The 19,386-nt window shown below is 39.2% G+C and overlaps 1 protein-coding gene across 1 annotated transcript; it reads right to left on the bottom strand.

The window, feature by feature from the left end:
• Nucleotides 1-655: 655 nt before the first annotated feature.
• Nucleotides 656-19,116, bottom strand: DIPK2A (divergent protein kinase domain 2A). Its single transcript, XM_086468274.1, has 3 exons — nucleotides 18,463-19,116; nucleotides 3,723-4,026; nucleotides 656-1,070 (listed from the first exon to the last, which is right to left on the bottom strand). Exons 1-3 carry the CDS (start codon nucleotides 19,114-19,116, stop codon nucleotides 739-741), a joined length of 1,290 nt encoding a protein of 429 aa, XP_086324400.1. The 3' UTR covers nucleotides 656-738.
• Between the last annotated feature and the right edge of the window lie 270 nt (nucleotides 19,117-19,386).

The following is a 19,386-nucleotide window of genomic DNA, read 5'->3' as shown; positions in this document are numbered from 1 at the left end:
GTATATACTGGCATGAAGGGTAAAAGTTTTGTACAATAACAACATTAAGTGGTATTTCCAATGGCAGAACCACAAAAACCATCAAATGATTGTTAGTTCAAATGACATTTGAGTTTATGATGATCTTAAAAAAATACACAATGTCTAAGAACAATATACAGTGTAAAACCCCCTAAAATTAGACAGCAAACAAGGGAATCCTGCACTCACAGTAGGAATGTACTGCACAGCATTAACATGAAAGCCTGTTAAATTTGAAACAGTGGAGACAGCTAGATTTACCTGGATGTAAATGCCACTTCAAGGTGTTTAAACAAACACAAAAATGAGACAATGATGTCAGGAAAAAGGCCTTTAAAACAGGCCATCAGTCTAACTTGACTTTCCAAGTAAGAACATCAGCTTCACAAAACCGTGACACTAATGCAGTTTTATGTGAAGTACCCTTTGACACACAAGCTGTCAATTAAGCTATCACAGTCTTTTTTTGACCAACTCCCTATTAAATAGTTAGGGAGAAGAGTCAATAGTAGCTCAAGTTTTAATTCAGTAAGTACCTTATAATGTTCCTTTGCAAACAGAAAACACCATAAAATTATATTTTTATGGTATTTAGAAAAGTGATATACTAGTTAGTTTGTTTTTTCTCTTTTTAATATATAAGTTCAAAACTTCATTTTTCTATGTGTCTTTGCAATAGTGTTTTAGCCAGTGTCGCAAAAAAATTTTCACTGTGGACTACCTCACATTGTTACTCAATTGTGCAAGGTATTCACGCAGTTCTTTTGCCGCTTGGAATCTACCATATCGCTTCTTTGGGTTGGCACACTCGTCCAGCAAGGCCTCAAGTCGGCCATCTTTGGCAATTTCAGCTGGGGGGTCATGAAGTAGTCCTCCAGAAGTGCCACGCCACGTGGCATGTCTTGATAAAAGGTTCTGACAAATAGCATAATAATTGTGGTCCACAGTGACACGAGCACAAAGAATCTCTTTTGAGAAGGACAGACAAGCTTCTTTATCACAGTCATCAAATTTGCTTTCATACCATACATCCCAGTTTTCAGGTTTATCTGTGAAATACAAGGAGACAGTAAAAAAAACAAGTGAGAGAGGGGAGGAGGGCACATGTGTGTCTGAACACAATCAGAAGTTCAATAAACAGCAAACGGGTCATATTTAAACTATAAGTGAACTTTGTTTAGATGGACTCTTAAATATTCTACTCTAAGCTTGCATCTGACATACCCTTCTCCTGAAATGGTCCTGGCAATATAAAAAAAATAAGAGAAAGAAAGAAAGAGGGTGAAATAGATAGCAAAGCAAGGGAAGCAGAAAAAAACCCAGCACATTAAACACAGGAAATCTACATTCACACACATACCCAGAGGAAAAAATGTAGCACAAACAAGAATGATCCACAGCTGAAGTTGAGAGAAAAACAAACAAGTAACATGATTTACTTCACCGCACAGATTTGGTTTCTCCAGTTGCCCTGGAAACTAACACTGGCAAGCAGTCTACCAAAGAACAAAAAAAAAAAAAAACCAAACCATTGCAAAGCAATTGCCATAAACTTCTGAAACATTACCTTCCAACCTCTTACTTCAGACACGGCGGTAAGTAAGAAATGCGTGTAAAAACAGACGCATTACATACAATCTTTGAAGAAAAAATTCAACAATACAAATAGCATTTGTGTACATGTATAAACCCTTCTTCATACATATTATAAAAGTTATCAAAATTTGAAGGTGTAACTAGTGGCCTTGTCACAAAGCTTTCTTTAACTTAAAACCTGATTTACATAAAATATCTTACACAATAATAATACATAAAAGGTTACTAAGTGTGAGATCTCCTGAGTTCTTACTACTTTTTGTTAGAAAACTTGTATCTTAAGCTTCTAAATTACTGCCAGCTTTGAGAAGAGGTCTTATCATGAAGTCTCATAGTTTTGCAGATCTCTGTCAGCACTGTGAAGTACAAAGAAAAATTTAGTCTCTGAGCTGACGATTGGTCTACTTATTTATGGTGCCCTGCAAGCCAGTCTAGGAAAAAAAAAAAAAAAAAGGCATACTGAAGGATGACTGCTAAAACTATAAAGATACGATACAGGGTTTGTACAATGAACAGCAAACACTGAATAGAAAAAAAGCCAGCAACAAAGAAGAATGGGAAAAATGGACTTCTGCAAACTCAAATACGGTATCCTACACAGAGTACAATTAGATACTACTGTACAGTGCAATTGACAGCATGTACGTATTCAACTATCTGAACAGGCATATTAATCACTAGACAGAGATTGTTTAATTAAACTTTCCAGAAGATTAATGAAATCAGTATAAAATGTCTGGTTTATGCAAAGACAGAGAACTTTGTGTCCTCATTTGTTTTCTGTGTTCTTGATTAATTGTTAGACTACACATCCTGCAGCAAAATCCTAGTTAGATCCAAATTAGTCTGAGAACTACAGACAACAGATGTAAGAGTGACACTTTCCACATTCAGCTTCTGCAAGAAGCTACTTGCTCCTATTCCATGTACACATCAACTTTTTCAGAGTTCATTTGGTCATCTTTGTGACTTAGCAATTCAGACACGTTCCAAAAGTCAAAGTCTTAAGTAACATTATTTTAAAAGGGTGGAAAAAGAAAAAAAGAAAAAAGAAAAGAAAAAAGTAAGTTTATTTGTGTGGCCCATAAGTATTAAAGTAAATGTACTGGATATCTAATACATTAAAATGTTTACTTGGTAGGCTCAGATAGTTTTAATCTAAGCTCCTTGAGAATACATAATACATAAAAAAAAGCCAACCAAAACCAAAGCACAAAACCCCCATACCATCAGAAAAACCAAACAAAACAAAACACGAATGCATACTTCCTTTTAGACAAGTATGTGGATAGAAAACAGTCTTAAAGTTAATTCAGCAGCACAGCATATGAAGTATATTTGCAAAGCTTAAAAAAAAAAAATCCATTCACCCAAAGCAAACTGGAATCACTTGGCCTACTGCCATGAATTTCTGCAGAATCTAGGGCTTCATGTTCAGTGTCTCTAGCCCTTAGGTCTGTAAAGTTTTCCTTATAAGCTCAAAAGGAATATAAACCCATGTAATGCCACTTTGTTAAACATTTCTCCTGCTGCCACTGCTTTCAGCTTTTACAGTTGACAAAGATGAAGGAATTTTCACTATTCCCATTTGGAAACAGCACTAAAATTACCCATTCCTTCAGTTCCGTTATTACAGAGCATCAACCCGAACAACTGAAGCAGAGGCAGGCTACGTAACAAGGTAAAGCGGGCAGGACGGCTGTCTTGTCATTCACAGAAAATAGAATGCCAAGACTTCTGTCCTTACTGACATCTGGAAGAGATGAAAGGAACCTCTCTTTTAGCTAAGGTAGACAAGTCAGCCAGCCAGCCCATCTGTCAATCTGTCCATCCGTCTGTACAAACCCGTCCAATGTCCAAACCCTCTCCTCCCACCCCCACCTCTCAATTTAAGCAGGATTATAGACGTTAAAAGTATATGTAAATCAAGTTCAGGTAAGCTCAACACTTTGTAAAATTGACAAATTGGTCAAGTTAATTAGTAGTCTAGTTATAAAGCCAACAAAATGGGTATTTAGAAACTACACATACTTTAAATATTGTGCTTGCAGAAAAAGAAGCAAGAGACATGGGCTGAGGGGAGAGGAGAGAAAGACAACACTTACTCTGTCTGATTAACCTTTTGTCTGCTACCAGAACGTTTTCTGCATCTACAATGATAACTTTCCCATCTCTCGGTCCAACCGCAAAGTTGTCAAAGCTGACATCAAGGAGGTAGAGTGCAAATTCAAAGTCATTATTTGTCAGCTGCTCAGCTATTTCCATTAATTGCCAGGCCAGATCCACTCGTTTCTCCCATGGTGCATTAAAGTAACTCCACAGCTCTTCTCCAACGTAATTGACAGCCACCATTCTTCCGCATGCTCCTAAGTACTTTGCGAATGGCCAACCCTCGTCAGATGGAAAACTCTGTACACAAAAAGATTTTTTTTTAAATTTTCATTAATACAAAGCAGCTCAGATTTTAGAAGGCTGTTCAGTAAAAGTTTAGAAGAGACACCCGCAAATACCCATCGACAATGCATTTTCATATACTTCTAAGTTTTGAAGGGCAAGAAAAAACAACACAAAATACATTTATGTGAGCAAGAAGCCCTGCTGGACCTCTAAAGAGAAAGAGTTAGAGGACCTGAAATCATATACAAACCGTATCTAGCTTTCCATATATTATATATATGTATGTCTATATTCACATACACATGCACAATTCCACCAACTATCTTTTACTATTGGTGTTTTATACACATCTGTTGAACTAATGCAAGTATACTTCCCACCAAGGTAATTCTGCAACTGGTATTTTTAATGAAAACCAATTCTTCTAATAACCTAAAATAAAAAGCTTTAAAAAGTGACACTGACTTCCCTCCAACACCCTCCCTCTTCCTGTTTTTCCTAGCTGACTGGATTCCTTTGAGGATCCTCTTACTTAAGGATCACAGAACAGATTAAGGTATAAAAGAAAGCTTGGGGTTTCTTAGGCCTCTAGTACTCCTTAACAATCTACCTCTTGATTAATTGCTACATATATACTCTGTGTGTTTATTACACACAGCCACATAATGTATTTATCAAAAGTAAAATCTGTCTCAAATAGTAGCTTTTTGGAAGTTAACATAAGAGACTGAATAGTAGTAACATACTACAATTAAAAAAACAAAACAAAAAAACAAACAACAAAACACACACCAGTGTGTTTTTCCTACTTCAGTTGTACTGAATGTGCCCCAAGACTTCAATATGAACAGACAAGCATTTAAAAGGTATCCTCCATACTATGCACCAGTAAGAAACCATAAAACTATTAAATTAAGAAGCCTCAAATGCATAAAGTTAGCACTCCCAGAATATAACAGACACTAATTTGAACAATTAGGAGTTACCACTATGTGCACATGCTCCGTTCTCATGCACTATCTTGCTATCCTGTCACCAGAAGCAACTCATTATCAGTTCTGCAATGATGATGTAGCAAAGGTTTAGGTGTTACCACACTTGGGTTGAACAGCATGGTGGGTTTCAGTCTGGATGGAAACTTTATACCTCCTGGAATCCATGATGGCAGAAAACATTAACAGCAAATTGAGAAAAGAGACACTGGATGGAAATACATTATGTAGAGCAGACCAGAACTAGAAGACCAGTCAGGGAGGAGGTGCACAGCACTCATCCATCTGTGTATGTACCCCACTTAAAAACAATTAGAAAAGTTAGAGTGCTTACATACCCAATCACAATAGCCTTAGAACCCATACCTCCTCCTACAACAATCCTTAATTTTACCTATGTCTGTGCTTCCTTTGATAACAAAGTTTTGATCTTAAGCTGAAGGTTTTATCTTAACCACTAGGCATCAGCTGATGCTAAGCCAAGGTTAGAATGTTAGCCAAAAACACTAGCAGCTCCGTAATACACAAGGAACTGCAAGTCACATCTACTCCCTAAAATTAATACTTATTCTTGAAATGCAAACAGCAAAGTTAAAGCCATATTCAATTCACACACTAAGAGTTCAAATTTAGCATTAAAGCGCCCTGAAAAAAACAAAATAGAATTGCTTAGATCACAATAGTCTAAATCACCAATATGCACTCCAATCTTTACTCACAAAACTTCCTTGCATATTTCATTAGTCATTTTCTATGTAAGCATGCTCCCATGGCAGAAACAGTGTCATTAAAGAGACTACTAACTGGCCTCTGACCCAAAAGGTCACTAGATCAATGAACCCTCTAGCAACACCCAAGAGGAAAATTCTTACAGTTTTCTCCACCTTTTAAAAGATGCTGCTCTTAAACACACAGGAAGAAAAAGGAAACAGGAACACTTGCTCAGCACTGCAACAATAGTTTCTCTTGGTTATATTGAGTTTTCAGGATTTCACAACAGCTGCAGGTTTCAGGAGGTAAAAAACAAAATCCTGCGGAGCGATTGTCTCCACCTACTAAGTTATTTCACTGCAAAACTGGAATCTTAGTTATATAATTTTTAGGTACAAACACTACTGATGAAAAGGTTTACTAAAGCACATCAAAGCCACTGGGAAACACAATTCATAGGCAGCTACAATTCCTTTCTTACCCATTCCAACTCATTATCTGAAGAAGTACAAAACTATACAGAGGTGACTAGGAAAAAGGAACAGTTATTATTGAGAGTCCCAGCTACACTTCCTCTCCCGCAAAAAAAAAAAAAAAAAAAAAAAAAAATTCAAAAAGGTAAAGAAAAGGTTTGGGTATTTTTTTCCATTTCTATGCCACTGATACCGGAGAACATCACTCTAACACTCCATATGGCTCTCACTTTGGAGAGTCTCCAGCCCAGCAAACCAGTTCACCTACCTACAGCATGCTCATTTCCATCCTGCTTCTCAAGGCCTTTCAGACAGAGAGAAGATTCAGGATTGAAGTTTCTGCTCTGGAAACATGCCAACTTCTATGCTACATGACTCAGAGCCCTTCCTTGCTTTCATAATGCCACGTAAAGATTGTTTATATATCTTATTCCAAATATATACCTGTCCAATAAGAAGGAATCGATGTTCTTGTGGTCATATGGCAGGGAAGAACATGGAGGGCTTAATCCTCCACACTAAGAGCAGCCTTTACTAAATTTTTATGTTGATAAAGTACAGAAAAGCCTAATGCAAGTATTATTACCAAAACTGTTAAATACTTAACAGAAGGTAGCATCAGAGTCTATAAGATTACCATTTTAAGATTTCCATTCTGCATACAAGCCTTACGATGCTAGGACACACCGTTTAATGTGATCTAGTTACTCTCATCAAGAAGATGAGCTTTCTAGTTTGCACAAATGAAAAATTCCCACTTTCACATTTAAGTAGCTTTTGTGAAAAGGGCACGTCTTAACTGTCATTAAAACACTTTTTGTTTGATATAATTAAAGCATTTTATTAAATGTTGTGGAGCCCCTGATTGAGCCCATATCTAAAATGAAGGCCGAGTACCTAAAATGAAGGTTAACTCACGCCTAGCTTCCAGCAGTCCTTACTTGGAACACTTCAGAACACTGCAATTTGTTCCTCTAGTTTTAATTTTTTTTAATATCTTAAATATAATTTTGAGACAGTATAAATACCCATTTGTTTATGTGTTAACACTATTTGATAATTGGATCCTACTGAAGGCTGAGCATCCATCCTAGACTGTTCTGGCTCAAGATGTCCTCTACGGAATTTTCAAGGACTCTTCAAAGATTCTACACAGCAAATCTTCTGTATATACTACACGTGAAGAAATTAAAATCATAATCAATATATATTGTTGACATAATTCGCCATCTTTTTGGCAAAAGTCATTAAGCTAACCTCTTAACACGGCAAGCGTAGAAGACAATTTTAGGGGAAATAACTATGTTTACCATTGCAAAGAACAACTTTCTTAGATGCTCAAAAGGACATCAGACCCATAATTAATAACAGAACAGGTTCAATGTTTTTGGGGTGCCTAAGTGCCTGGACTTCTACTTTATTCTGATCACTTGACCTACCCACACAGGCGAATCTGCTCATGAAAAATCCTGAGGATGATACAGAACTAATTTGATTGTTTTTCTGACCAGCATGATATTTTCAAGCTGTGAAACCACATACTTGAGCAGAACTAAGTCACTCTAACTGAATCTGCTATGCAATGCTGACATTATCCAGTCTCCATTTTTTTTTTCATCTGTGGACTTCAGGCGGTACGTATGGGCATGGTGGCATGTATGGGCAAATATCCACCATTCCAGGCAAGTCAAGTGATACATTCCACAGTTAAGAAGTTGGCTGAGGGTTTTTTTGCTTGTTTTGTGGTTAGCAAAATAACCTTCCAACAAACTAAGTGTGTGCTAATTCAGTGTTCCTTACTTTACAAACAGATCAGTATAATGAAAAACTCATGTCTGTGGCATCAATAAACACTACCAAAATGAGATTTCATGCACATTTATTATTACCGTATTCGGTCCTGGATCAAAACAAACCAATAAGAAAATGGTTGTCATCCATCAAATGCAATCAGTTATTTACAAAGGAACACGTCATTTCACTCAAAAAGAAGCAAGCAGGAATTGGTGCTAAGGCATAACCTCCAGAGAACTCTAGGCAAGCAAAAATTGCTGCATTTTATCACCACTTAATGCAATATATTCAATTCAATTGCCACAGTAATGATGCCTACGTATTTTTATTGAAGTATGACTTTGGCCCAACCAGCTCCTTTTCTTTTCCACCCCCCTCCATTCCTATATTCCAGTCCTGCTTTGCTTATGCCTTTGCCTCCCTTCTCAAATACAAATTCAACCACGTTGAACCTGGCAAAGGCCATGCTACCATTGGAAGCAAAGGCGTCCAGCCCTTCCAACCCATCAAGCCTACTCACTTCAATCCCCTCCATGTCCTTAGGAAAGCAATGCAGCTGGTACTTCCTGGGCTGGTGTTCAGTTGGATCAGTAGCCTGACCCAGCTCATCACATCACCACATCACGCTAGTACTGACAGAAGAGGAAAAGGCCTGAATAGTCAGGTGCAGAAAAGGAGCTAACAGGACCTTTCCTTTCCAGCAGCAGCAGGGATTTATGTAATGGATTAAACTGATTTTGAAAGTACAGCGCTAGTCACAATGGTACACTGATCTTCAGAACGCACCTATTATGCTTCCTGCATTGCGTACACCAACTTTCACTTCACACAAGAAATTCTAAGAGCGGTTCAGTTTATCAAGAAGCTAACGGCGCAAACATTACTAGTAAAATATCTGCATGCCATCCTGTAACACAGATATATTTATAACTCCGTGGCAATAAAAAGATCTTTTGACAACAAGATTGCAGGGAATCCTGCCAACATCTGCACGTGTACAAACAACATCTCTGTTTTGGCTCCCCTCCAACTGGCATCTAACAGCCACATCTACACTTCATTACCCAAGTCAGTAGCCGAAGAAGGGGATAAAAATATGTACAAGTGCCTCATTCAGCAGTTTTATATTCACTCGGTGAATTTAACAAGAATATTAATTGAAGTGCAGATCTGTTGTCTTTGCAAGCAGAGATTTGTAACTTTTTCTACTATCCTATTTTGAAAGCATCTTTCTGCAGCTACCTTAACATGTGGCTGGTTTTTTCTTCACGTATTAAAATTCTGAAAGCCAGTAAGACATGAACACAAATTTGCATGGTCATTAAACATGTCTTCCATGGTCAAGTTGTATTTAGAAACAAAAAGCTCAGTAGATAGCTGCCAAAAATCTCAGATTTCTGTGGAGTAATGCATAACATTAGTTTAGTTTATTTTAATTCTCGAATTATTAGTACTATATTTAATTAGATAATTTCGTACTTCAATATGCTATTTGAAGACTTAAAAATGTGCATTTGACAATTAAGATGAAAACTGAGCTCTTGTTCAAATCCAGGAACAGCTATCTGACAAAAGAATCTGCAATTCCAATGCACCCACACACGTTTTATCTGTGAATACACACACAAATGCCATGGAAACCACAGACAATTAAGCTTTTAAAAGTGCTTTAGAACACAGTAATGCATATGAAAAACTACGAACAGGTAGCTTAGTGAGTTTTCCCTCATTAAAGTTGTTACTCTTCTCTATTCACAGAGAAATATGTATAATCTTTTAACAGAAAGACAGAAAACAGTAAATGACAAAACCTTCTGCTATCTCCATTCCCAGTGGCACATACATCAAAAAAAAATTTTAGTTGCCCTAATTAGCGTAGATACAAGATATCTCTCTAAGCAAGGCTTACAAAAAAACCTAAACAAACCCTGTCAAAGGGACAAAGGACATTTTGTTCCTTAAAGAATAATACTGCATTTATATCTTTAAAAAAAAAAAATACACTGTAACCTCAGGATAAATATTGAGAATTAATAGGGTGAATTTATCATTTCACTGAAGCATAAAACCCACTATCAGTGCATTTGTCTTCTCTGCTTCCATCTGTCTAAACATGAGAAGATATAAAAATCTGCCACTGGTTTTGAATGTTCAGAGCTGTGAATTAGATCATGAAGCAAAGACCCACCGGCCTGAAGCTGATAAGGCCTATTGTAGTCTGCAATAACACAAATCCCCTTTGAATTGAACACTTAAAAGAATGTTAGGTTATCATAATCAAGCATAATAATCAAGTCAAAAAAAACCAAAACTACTGACATCTTTGAGCTACTGTTCCACTGTACAATTAAAAAAACCCATGCTTTTCATTTTCAAACCTACTCTAGAAGATGCTACATGTCACTACCAATTTCTGTATAAAGGAAGTTCTATCAAAACAAAACAAAAACAACAAATGGAAGACCTACATGTTAAATATGATGAGATAAAAAAAAACAACTTATGCAAAACAGAGTGGGGACTTCTCTTCCTATGCCTTACGGGCCTGAAGACCTTCATGGCAAAGTTACACTCTTTGTGACACTTTTGCTAAATTCATCTTACGAAACTGTGCTTGCCCAGGCACAAATTGGCATGGCAAGAAGAATTTAAATAATATGCTCTCCCTCAAAAAGAAAAAAATTCATTCTCTCTCACAGACTACTGTTGATCCTGCAGTGTAAACAGAAGTATCACTTGCATTAGTCACCACGGCAAATAAGAAAAGCTCTGGAATCATGAAGAGCTGGAGATCAGATTTTACAACGAAACTTTTCAGATCAAAGAAGGTTAAAAAGCATGGTCTAAATGCAGATGCCTTCTTTTGTCGGGAATTGATCTGCATTCTAGAAGATATGTATTCAAACGCATTTGTGAATGCTAGGGAGTATAATAAAAAAATTAATTTTCAACTATATGCCAAATCATTTGACACTCAACTAAAACTCCCACAGAAGTTAAGCATACACACATATATATAGCCTACACGCACAGAGTGAAGCACGGATCTCACTGAATATTCCAAATACTAGTGTTCCCATTGAAACTATGTTTCCTTCATTTATTTGATTTTTGTTCAGTGTTATTACATTTCTATCAGTTACTACACAAAATTCATGCTGACAAGAGGTACATAACATTAACTGACACACTAAAGGACAAAAATACACAGACAACTCTAAATACTCAGAATGAGAAGTTACTCAATGATTTAAGTTGAATACTTGAACTGTAAAAGTTATACTTCACAATGTTAGCAGAGGTTTTTTCAAACAAATTAATGAATAATCATTAAACACAAGAACAATAGTAAAGAAAATTTAATGTCTTACTGGTTGTTACCTGTTCAAATTAGTTTATAGTTCATAAAAGTTTGTTCTGATTGAATTTGCAACAGACAAAAATTATCACTATCTACTTCTCATCGGTTATCTGTCTGGAATATATCACTATAAAGAAGTCCTAGCAGAGACGGCCTATTCTTATTTCTGAAAGCTAATTTGCAAAATTAAAGAGACTGAAACGAAGTATCAATTACTTAATGCAGGGAAGTAAAACACAGCTCCCCCTCTACCTCAGACATACCAAAAGCAAATGGACAACATTGGTATTTCAGGGTTTGGAAAGTGGGGCGACACATTCATGTTACTAAAAACTTCCAAGAGTTACAATTTATCAGGAGGATTTCTACTTAAGTCTGTATAGTAATTTCTCAGCAGCCTCTAGATTAAGACAATCATTCATCATAATACATACCCCACAATAACTTCAAGAATTTCTAAACTATTCTAAAAGATTCCTTATGCTTTACTTACATGTCTTCACTGTAGGAAAGTTTCACCAGAAAGAAGGATGAAAATAGTTTTGATCATTTAAGGAATGTAATTAAATATAGTAACATGACAAGTATGAGCCAGTTCTGGCCTAATATGTATACTCATATATCACTGCAAAAAATAACTCTTCAATTTTCAATACAATCAAATCAGTGGAAAATTCTTGTAACATGAGGCTACTCAGTTTTAATTCAACAAAGCAATAGTTTTTAGTTTCTTTTTCAAAGCGTGCACAATGCAAATCCAGGCACAGACAATAAATTCATCTCCTTTCTCCATAATACATAGAAGTACGTAAAGCAGGCATCAAGAAAGACTAAAGCCTCACTAACACTTAAAATTTAAATCACTTGCTTTCTGAATTCTCTTTTCTACAGGTGTTAGTCAACTGACTTGCGCAAATAAAGAATTTAAGGAAAAGTTAAGATCCAAAAAAAAAAAAAAAAAACAAAAAAAACACAGTTTACCCATAAAGTAACACTTGTAGAGGCATTCCTTAAGCCTAGTTTATGTTTACAGCAAAAAGAAAATATAGCTTTCAAACAAAAAAGTAGTCCAACTGCATGGGAGTAATTTGAGGAGGTGGGAAGTCATGATTTGTAATCATCTCAGCAGACTACAGTGAATCTATAAAATGAAATAATACATGAAATTGCAGATAATCAAGAAGCCTCAAAGCAACTCGAGATAACATGACTCGTAAAAACTGACCTCAAACTAGGTTTTAACTTTTTCATACAGAACAGAGGAAAATGTTCAACATTTTAAAGTACTACACACTAAATACTAGTCAATATGTCAAAATGTCAATATCTGTATGAGCCAGGACTTAAATAATACAAGTCCACTAGAGGACATATCAGGTAGTGTAGATAACTGTCTTACATCCGCTACTTTGTATTTAGCATAGGAATTATGTATCAGAAACACCAAATTGAGTAATGAAGAGTTTAAAAATCACTAAGTATTAAAACCGGATGGCATTTTACTAACGTATTTAGAACAGAACTACAGAAAATAACCTAAGACTAGAACAGTGTGTATGACAAAACAAGAAAAGAGAAATCCCAGGCAAGAAAATTTGTCCATTTACTTCTTACTGAGTTATGCATGGATCAGCAAAATAATTGTGTAAAACATTTGGCTAAATTGCTACTTTGAGTGAATTCAGCCAAGAAATTGTTTCAAAGAGATCACAGTTAATGTTTTAATATATGTTTACTAGATGTCAACTATTGTTCTTTCCATAACAAAACCAAACAGAAACCCCCATGATGACATGAAGAGAAACCAGAAGAATTTTAGGTTATGTAGCAACAGACTGTTCATGCGGAGTAATTCTATTCGGAACAGACACAGCTGTTAGTTTGGGGGGGGGGGGGGGGGGCAGTGTTCACAAGCAATCACAATGATCAGAAGTTAAGAGAAGAATAAAGCCATTAAGCTTAACTATTTAGAAAACCAAATATATACCTGAGAGCAGGGCAATGATTTACAGAATCTATTAAAAAATGCAGAAATAATGCTGTTTTAAGAGTCAAAAAAATAAAAGGCTTTGAGACTTGTAATGTACATACAAGATACAAATGTTCACCATCATTGTTTGAAGAATCTGAATTTTAAGCAAGTTGTGAAAACTACAGCTCCAGACAAAGTTGGATTAATGCACTCTGGATTTAATTCACAGACACCACCTATAGTTTGAAAAAACCCCACATTACTTGAAAGCATTTTATTTACTTTTATTTTAATAGCAAAGTTTGTGTGCAAACTTCAAGTTTGCTTTGAAAGCAAAGCAAATGTAGCGTCATTTTAATAGCGCATCTGTCAGGGCTGTACACTGATGCAACAGTCAAAACAAAGGCAACACCGAGTATTCCAAGACCAGCTCTAGATGCGCTTTTGCTACAACAATTTATAGGACCAATGCTTCAGTTTCACCACGACAGATGTAAACTGTCTTTTCAGCTAACCCTCAGATCTTATGAGAAATACCACCACTTTACTGAGAAGCACAATTTTCTTACCTAGAATCAATTTCTTACTTCAGCAGTAGTGAGTTATACTGTAGTTTCCCAAACTCCCAGACCAAGGAATTCTCTGCTTTGCCCTGGTTTTCAAGTGTTGTTGGTTTGGGTTTTTTTTTTTTTCCTGTTTAAGTACAAAACTTTAAAACTTTACCACAGGCTTTCATGGGTTGGACAATGCATGGCTGCATACCACGGCTCACAGCACGGCAGCTATGGTGGCACGACAGCAGCTCAAATGTTAAGAGACAGCCACAGTGGTTCTAAATAGGAAATCTGGAGGCTGACAGAGATCAGTGCACAAGCTCTATGGAAGACGACAGGTATGTCTTAGAGAAAGGTTAACTATTTCCCCAAGTCCTTCTGTTGAACTGCCTTGGTTTTGGAGAAAATCTGGTTAGGAATTGGAAAAAAAAAAAAAAAAAAAAAGGAAAAAAGAAGGATTTGTGTAAATCAAAGACTGAAAAACAATCTTAGTCTCTACAGAAATTAACAACAGCCAGCAAACATTTTTGGTTCTGTAACAGTAAGTTTATGTTTCTATTTGGCCATGAAGATAAAAATTAATCATGTTACTTCATAAAGATGAATAACATCCATTATTTGAGCACACATCATGTTAAAAAAAAAAATGAAGAAAGTTTCTCCACTACAGTTATTTTCAGAAGACAATCTCTGAAATGGGTGACTTAAAGTCATAGGGTGAGGACAAACCTACTTACAGCCATGCTGGTTCTATGAATTGTACAAGAAGTGAATATTCACACTGCAGTCTATAACCCAATTTATTTTTAAAATTTTGCTATTTCTTCACACAGCAACTTTGGCCAGCCTATCTTTGCAAGTGTCTGACACACAGAGTCATCATATTTAATTACAAATCAGATGCCATGCACAGATCCTATCCTCCAGGTGATTCCTATTTAAAATACTCTCTTTTGCACTAAATGAGTTGAAAGGAACAGCAGCAAATTCTGTCATTGCTTTTGTCCAAATAAGCTGTTCACGTTTACATAAAATATTGGTTTAGATGTAGCAAATTTCAACTACAGGTCAGAACTTGTTTTACTATAAAAGTATTTGCCTTTATTGCAGAAAAGGACGATTAGAAAGAGGAAGGAAAAAATCCAAACCTATCAGAAGTTAAATCTTAAACACTTACACGTCAAGATAAATAATTCTTTCCTGAACCCTTGCATACAGGTTGTTTCATTCAAATGTGAATTCGGATAAAAAAATGTGAGAGGATTTAATTACTGACTAGTTTAGCAAGATTCTATGAAAGTAAAAATAGTATTTTAACACCCAGAAGAGATATAAACTGTACCAAATAATAATGCAGCTGTCCTTCTGCTTGCTTCACGAAGTAAAATGGCAAAAGGGGCCAAATTCTTCACTGACTATACCTATGCAACTGTTTAACAAGAAAGCTATAAAAAATACAAACATTGATTTAGGATTACAATAAATAATCTATACAAACCTGTGCCATTTTACTACTGTTCAGACTTGTAAAAAAAGTGTAACATGTTATGCGTTAAAGCCCCACCTGAAAACTTCCTACAGCAAAAGCTGCAAGTCAGTTGTGACAACATGCAGTTTGTAAGCAACGCCACTTTAGGAATAATCCAGAGTTAGGCTTCAAGCTAAAATCCCAATCTCTGATAAAAAGTCTTACAAACCACAAATTACTAGCCCTAGTAGATATTCACAGTGAATACTATAAATCAAAGATCGAGCTTTAAATTCAGTGCCTACTTACATTTGTCTGCGCCTATAATTTAATTAAACAACACAGAACTTCTAAACTTCTGGTGCTCGTGCACTGAAGTCATCTCTGCTTCTACACCAAAACTGTTATTTATTCATGACAGCATTTTACACAGTCCAAGTAGTGTTTCACTAAAAACTCAAGGCAAAAACTAGCAATGCTTTTCCTTGTGCCTTTCGATGACAAACAGACAGCATCAGTTTATTTATTTAAAATCAAAATCTGATTCTTCACATGACGTCATACCTTTCTTGGAAGCAGCTGATTTTTAAAACAAACCTACAAGTCTCATTCCCATGCCAGTATCTGCCCTAATCAAGACAGCACAAAACTATACCATAAGATGTTTTAGATATCTTATGTATAAACACAAGCAAATGTCTCAGTAGTTGGTTATCACTTCTGGGAAGCAACTTCACCTCTCACAAGGGGTGCCTTGCACCTTGCTGTTGCAATAGCTGCGTAACACAGAATTACCCATTCCTTACGTGTTTCTCAGGTAGAGGCTAAGAATGGAGTGGTACATGAGACGTTGTGCAAACGAGAAGAGCTCATTCAGATTCACATATTTAAGGCATTTCATTCCCAACTGAGGGAAGATATTCAAGCCTTCAGTATCCATTCCCAAAGTTGATGAACAGTCTTCTGGAAAATACGTTAAGAGTGTTTCAACACACAAAGCTGGCTTGAAGTTCCACAGAAAATGTTTTCCAGGATATGCCTATTCATCAAAATTTACAAGACTCTGCAAAACTCTTTTGATCTGGTAAGAGGTGACAGACAACTTTACCACACTCTACATGCTGCCTCACTTCCCACCAATTTGACCTGCTCTGCTCTCAGCAGCACCTTTGCTAAGATAAACAGTGAGCAAAAATGCTTGTAAGTTCACGTCCAAAGATTTTCATCTCCAACAGATTTGCTTGACAGCCTCAGGGCTCATCCACAGTTTCTGAAGAAGCTGACAGGAATTAAGGCTTTTAAATCACCCAGTGCTGCCCACTGCCTTTGACCCACCCCACAACGGTCAATGCTGCAACTGTGCCATGTTCTTTGTCTGTAAAGAATAACAATCGGCCCTGCACGTTATGAAGAAACAGGCAGAGCTGTTTTGTGGCCATCTCGGTCTATGCTCAGTATGTTGGAAGCAGTGTTCAAAACCAAAACTGTAAGTTGTATGAAATGCAGCCAAAACAAATCAATTCTCAAAGAACTTCCAAATACACTCAGCAAAGCAAAGCAGTTTGGATTTTCTTACTTAAGTGGAGTTTCCTTTTTCACTGTGGTCAGGAGCAACTTTACAGCAAAATGGAAGAGACATAACGTACCCTAAGTCTGCTCAGTGGCAAACTGGAAACTTAACTTTGAAAACTCAAGAGCTGTATATGTTGAGACTGAAGGGCAGAAAGCCCTTCACTACCCAAAACCGTATTTTTAATTCAGTAGAGTTCATAAATGCATTCTCTAGAAATTAATCAGTAGGTGAATTTGCTGGAGGGTAAAGCCCACAGCACTACTTTTTAAGCATTAGATATTTCTTGGCCTCTCACTACAGAAACAGCAGATGTTCCCAACAGTAGTCATGCAGTGATGCTTTCAAACGTATTTGCAAATATTCTTTCTATCATACATCGGATAAAGGTAAGGACAGTTCAGTCCGCTTAGATGAAACAATTCCAACTCCAAACTTACATACCGAAGGCATACTTGGGAGTTCCCTCGATGGCGTTAAGAGCCAAAATGCAAAGCTCCCAATCTAAACACATACGTAATAGAAGCAACTGAGTGGTGCCGCAGAATAAAATAGTTTCCTACCAATTTTTCATCTAGAAATTTACCTAAACATGTTAAAACACAAGTTTCTGGTCTGCGTGCACAACCAGTCCTCCTAATTAAAGAATATAAAATATGTAACTGCTGAAGAGAATACTGTTCATGTATTTATTGCTTCATTTTCAGGCTATGAAATACCCATTTTAATTTTTACTAACAGAAAAACAAAAATTACATTTAGTTCACATACAAACGTGACAGCACGAGTCAGTTTTTGAGAACGAAAGCACAACAGCACTACAGTAAAGTCTCTACCTACTATCTATTACACTAGACCCTAAGAAACTAATCACTAATTCCCACAGCTACCTAGGGATATATGTATTATGGGACACGCCACAGGATTAAAGCCTAACACTTAACTGTAAGAAAGGCATAAATCCACCAGGAAGCATCTGCCTTACAGCATGCCACCCCGCCTTGCTCCCTGCAGAACAGCCGCTTGCTTTCACCGTTCGCCTCCGAACAGAAAAGCAAGCCCTCTGCCTAGAGGAGAAAGGCAAGAAGGATGGAGAGCGAGTTACAGCCTTGAGGCACGGCAGCACCGATGAGGAAGACAAATGAGGAAAACGGGAAAGTCTTTGAGGAAAAACTACGAGGCTAAGAGAAAGAAACGCCTCCCGCCCAGAGCGGGATCGCAGACCTTCTCCTCGGCCCAGCCTCTACCCAAGAGCCCCCGTCAGGGCAGAGAGCGAGAGGAGGACCCTAGCGCTCCGCCGGCGCTCCCCCGGGGCCCTGCTCTCCCCGCCCGGACACACCTGCGTGCGCCCGCCGCGGCGGCGACGGGGACTCCGGCGGCGGCGGGGCGACGGAGGGCGCTCGGCTGAGTCGGGGCTCCCGGCGAGGGCCCCGCCGGCCCCTGCTCGGCCGGTGCAGGCGGGGGCGGCTGTGCAGCACCAGGGAGAGCAGGCGGGGGCGGGCGCCCACCGGGCGCTCCCGGCAGGCCGGCTGGGCGCCACCGGGCGCGCTTACCTGCAGCACCAGCGGCTCAGGGTTGAAGGCGAGGGTGATGAGGAGCTGCATGCGCTCCGAGTCCTTCAGGTTGCGCAGCAGGAAGCTGCCCGAGTCCTTGGTCTCGGCGTAGCGCCGGACCAGGCGGTCGAGCAGGCGCTGCGAGGGGCAGTGCACCAGGTCCGACCATCCCTCCACGGCGTCGGGGGTGAGGAGCCGCACGTCGCCGTTGAGGCTGGCGAACTCGGTGGCGTGCAGGGCCTGGAGGAGGTCGCAGCGGCCCCTGCCGGTGGCGCGGCGGCAGATCTTGGTGTCGATGTCGGCGAGCTCCTGCGCGGAGCCGAGGCGCTTGAGGACGACGCGGCGGCTGCCCTCGCGGGGCTCCCCGTAGCGCGCGAAGTAGACGTTCTTGACGTTGAAGAAGTCGAAGAGGCGCAGGCGGCCCCAGCTCTCCAGCCGCAGCTGCCCGTTGAGGAACTTGCGGCACCAGCTGGTGCCCCAGCAGGCCGGGCACTTATTGAGCTGCAGGAAGCGCCGCTCCGACAGCTCGTTGCGCTGCAGCGAGGCCAGCAGCGAGTGCGTGTTCAGCACCAGCGCCGCCGCCAGGCTGCCCAGCACCGCCAGCTTCACGTAGCGGTACAGCCGCCCCAACTTCAGCGACACCAGCCGCAGCATCGTCCCGGGCCGGGCCCCCCGCCCTCCGCCGCCGCGCTCGCTCCCCACCCCGACCGCGCCGCAGCTCCGGCACCAATAAACTCTCCGCCTCGCCGCTCGCCCGATAAAAGGCAGCCAAGTTACTGAGGGGACGGCGGGGAGGGGGAGGGGAGGGGAGGGGGGGAGGTGCCAGCAGCCCGCCGGCCCGGGCGGCCCCGCCCCCGGGGGAGGGGCGCCGCCGCCGCCGCCGCCGCTCTGCCGTTCCCGCCGCCACTCTCGCCGCCGCCGAGG

The sequence above is a fragment of the Leptosomus discolor genome, chromosome 7 (genome assembly GCF_034619465.1).
Source record: "Leptosomus discolor isolate bLepDis1 chromosome 7, bLepDis1.hap2, whole genome shotgun sequence".
NCBI lineage: Eukaryota > Metazoa > Chordata > Aves > Leptosomiformes > Leptosomidae > Leptosomus > Leptosomus discolor.
The sequence above is the reverse complement of the archived record's forward strand: the minus strand, read 5'-3'. Positions and strand labels throughout refer to the sequence as shown.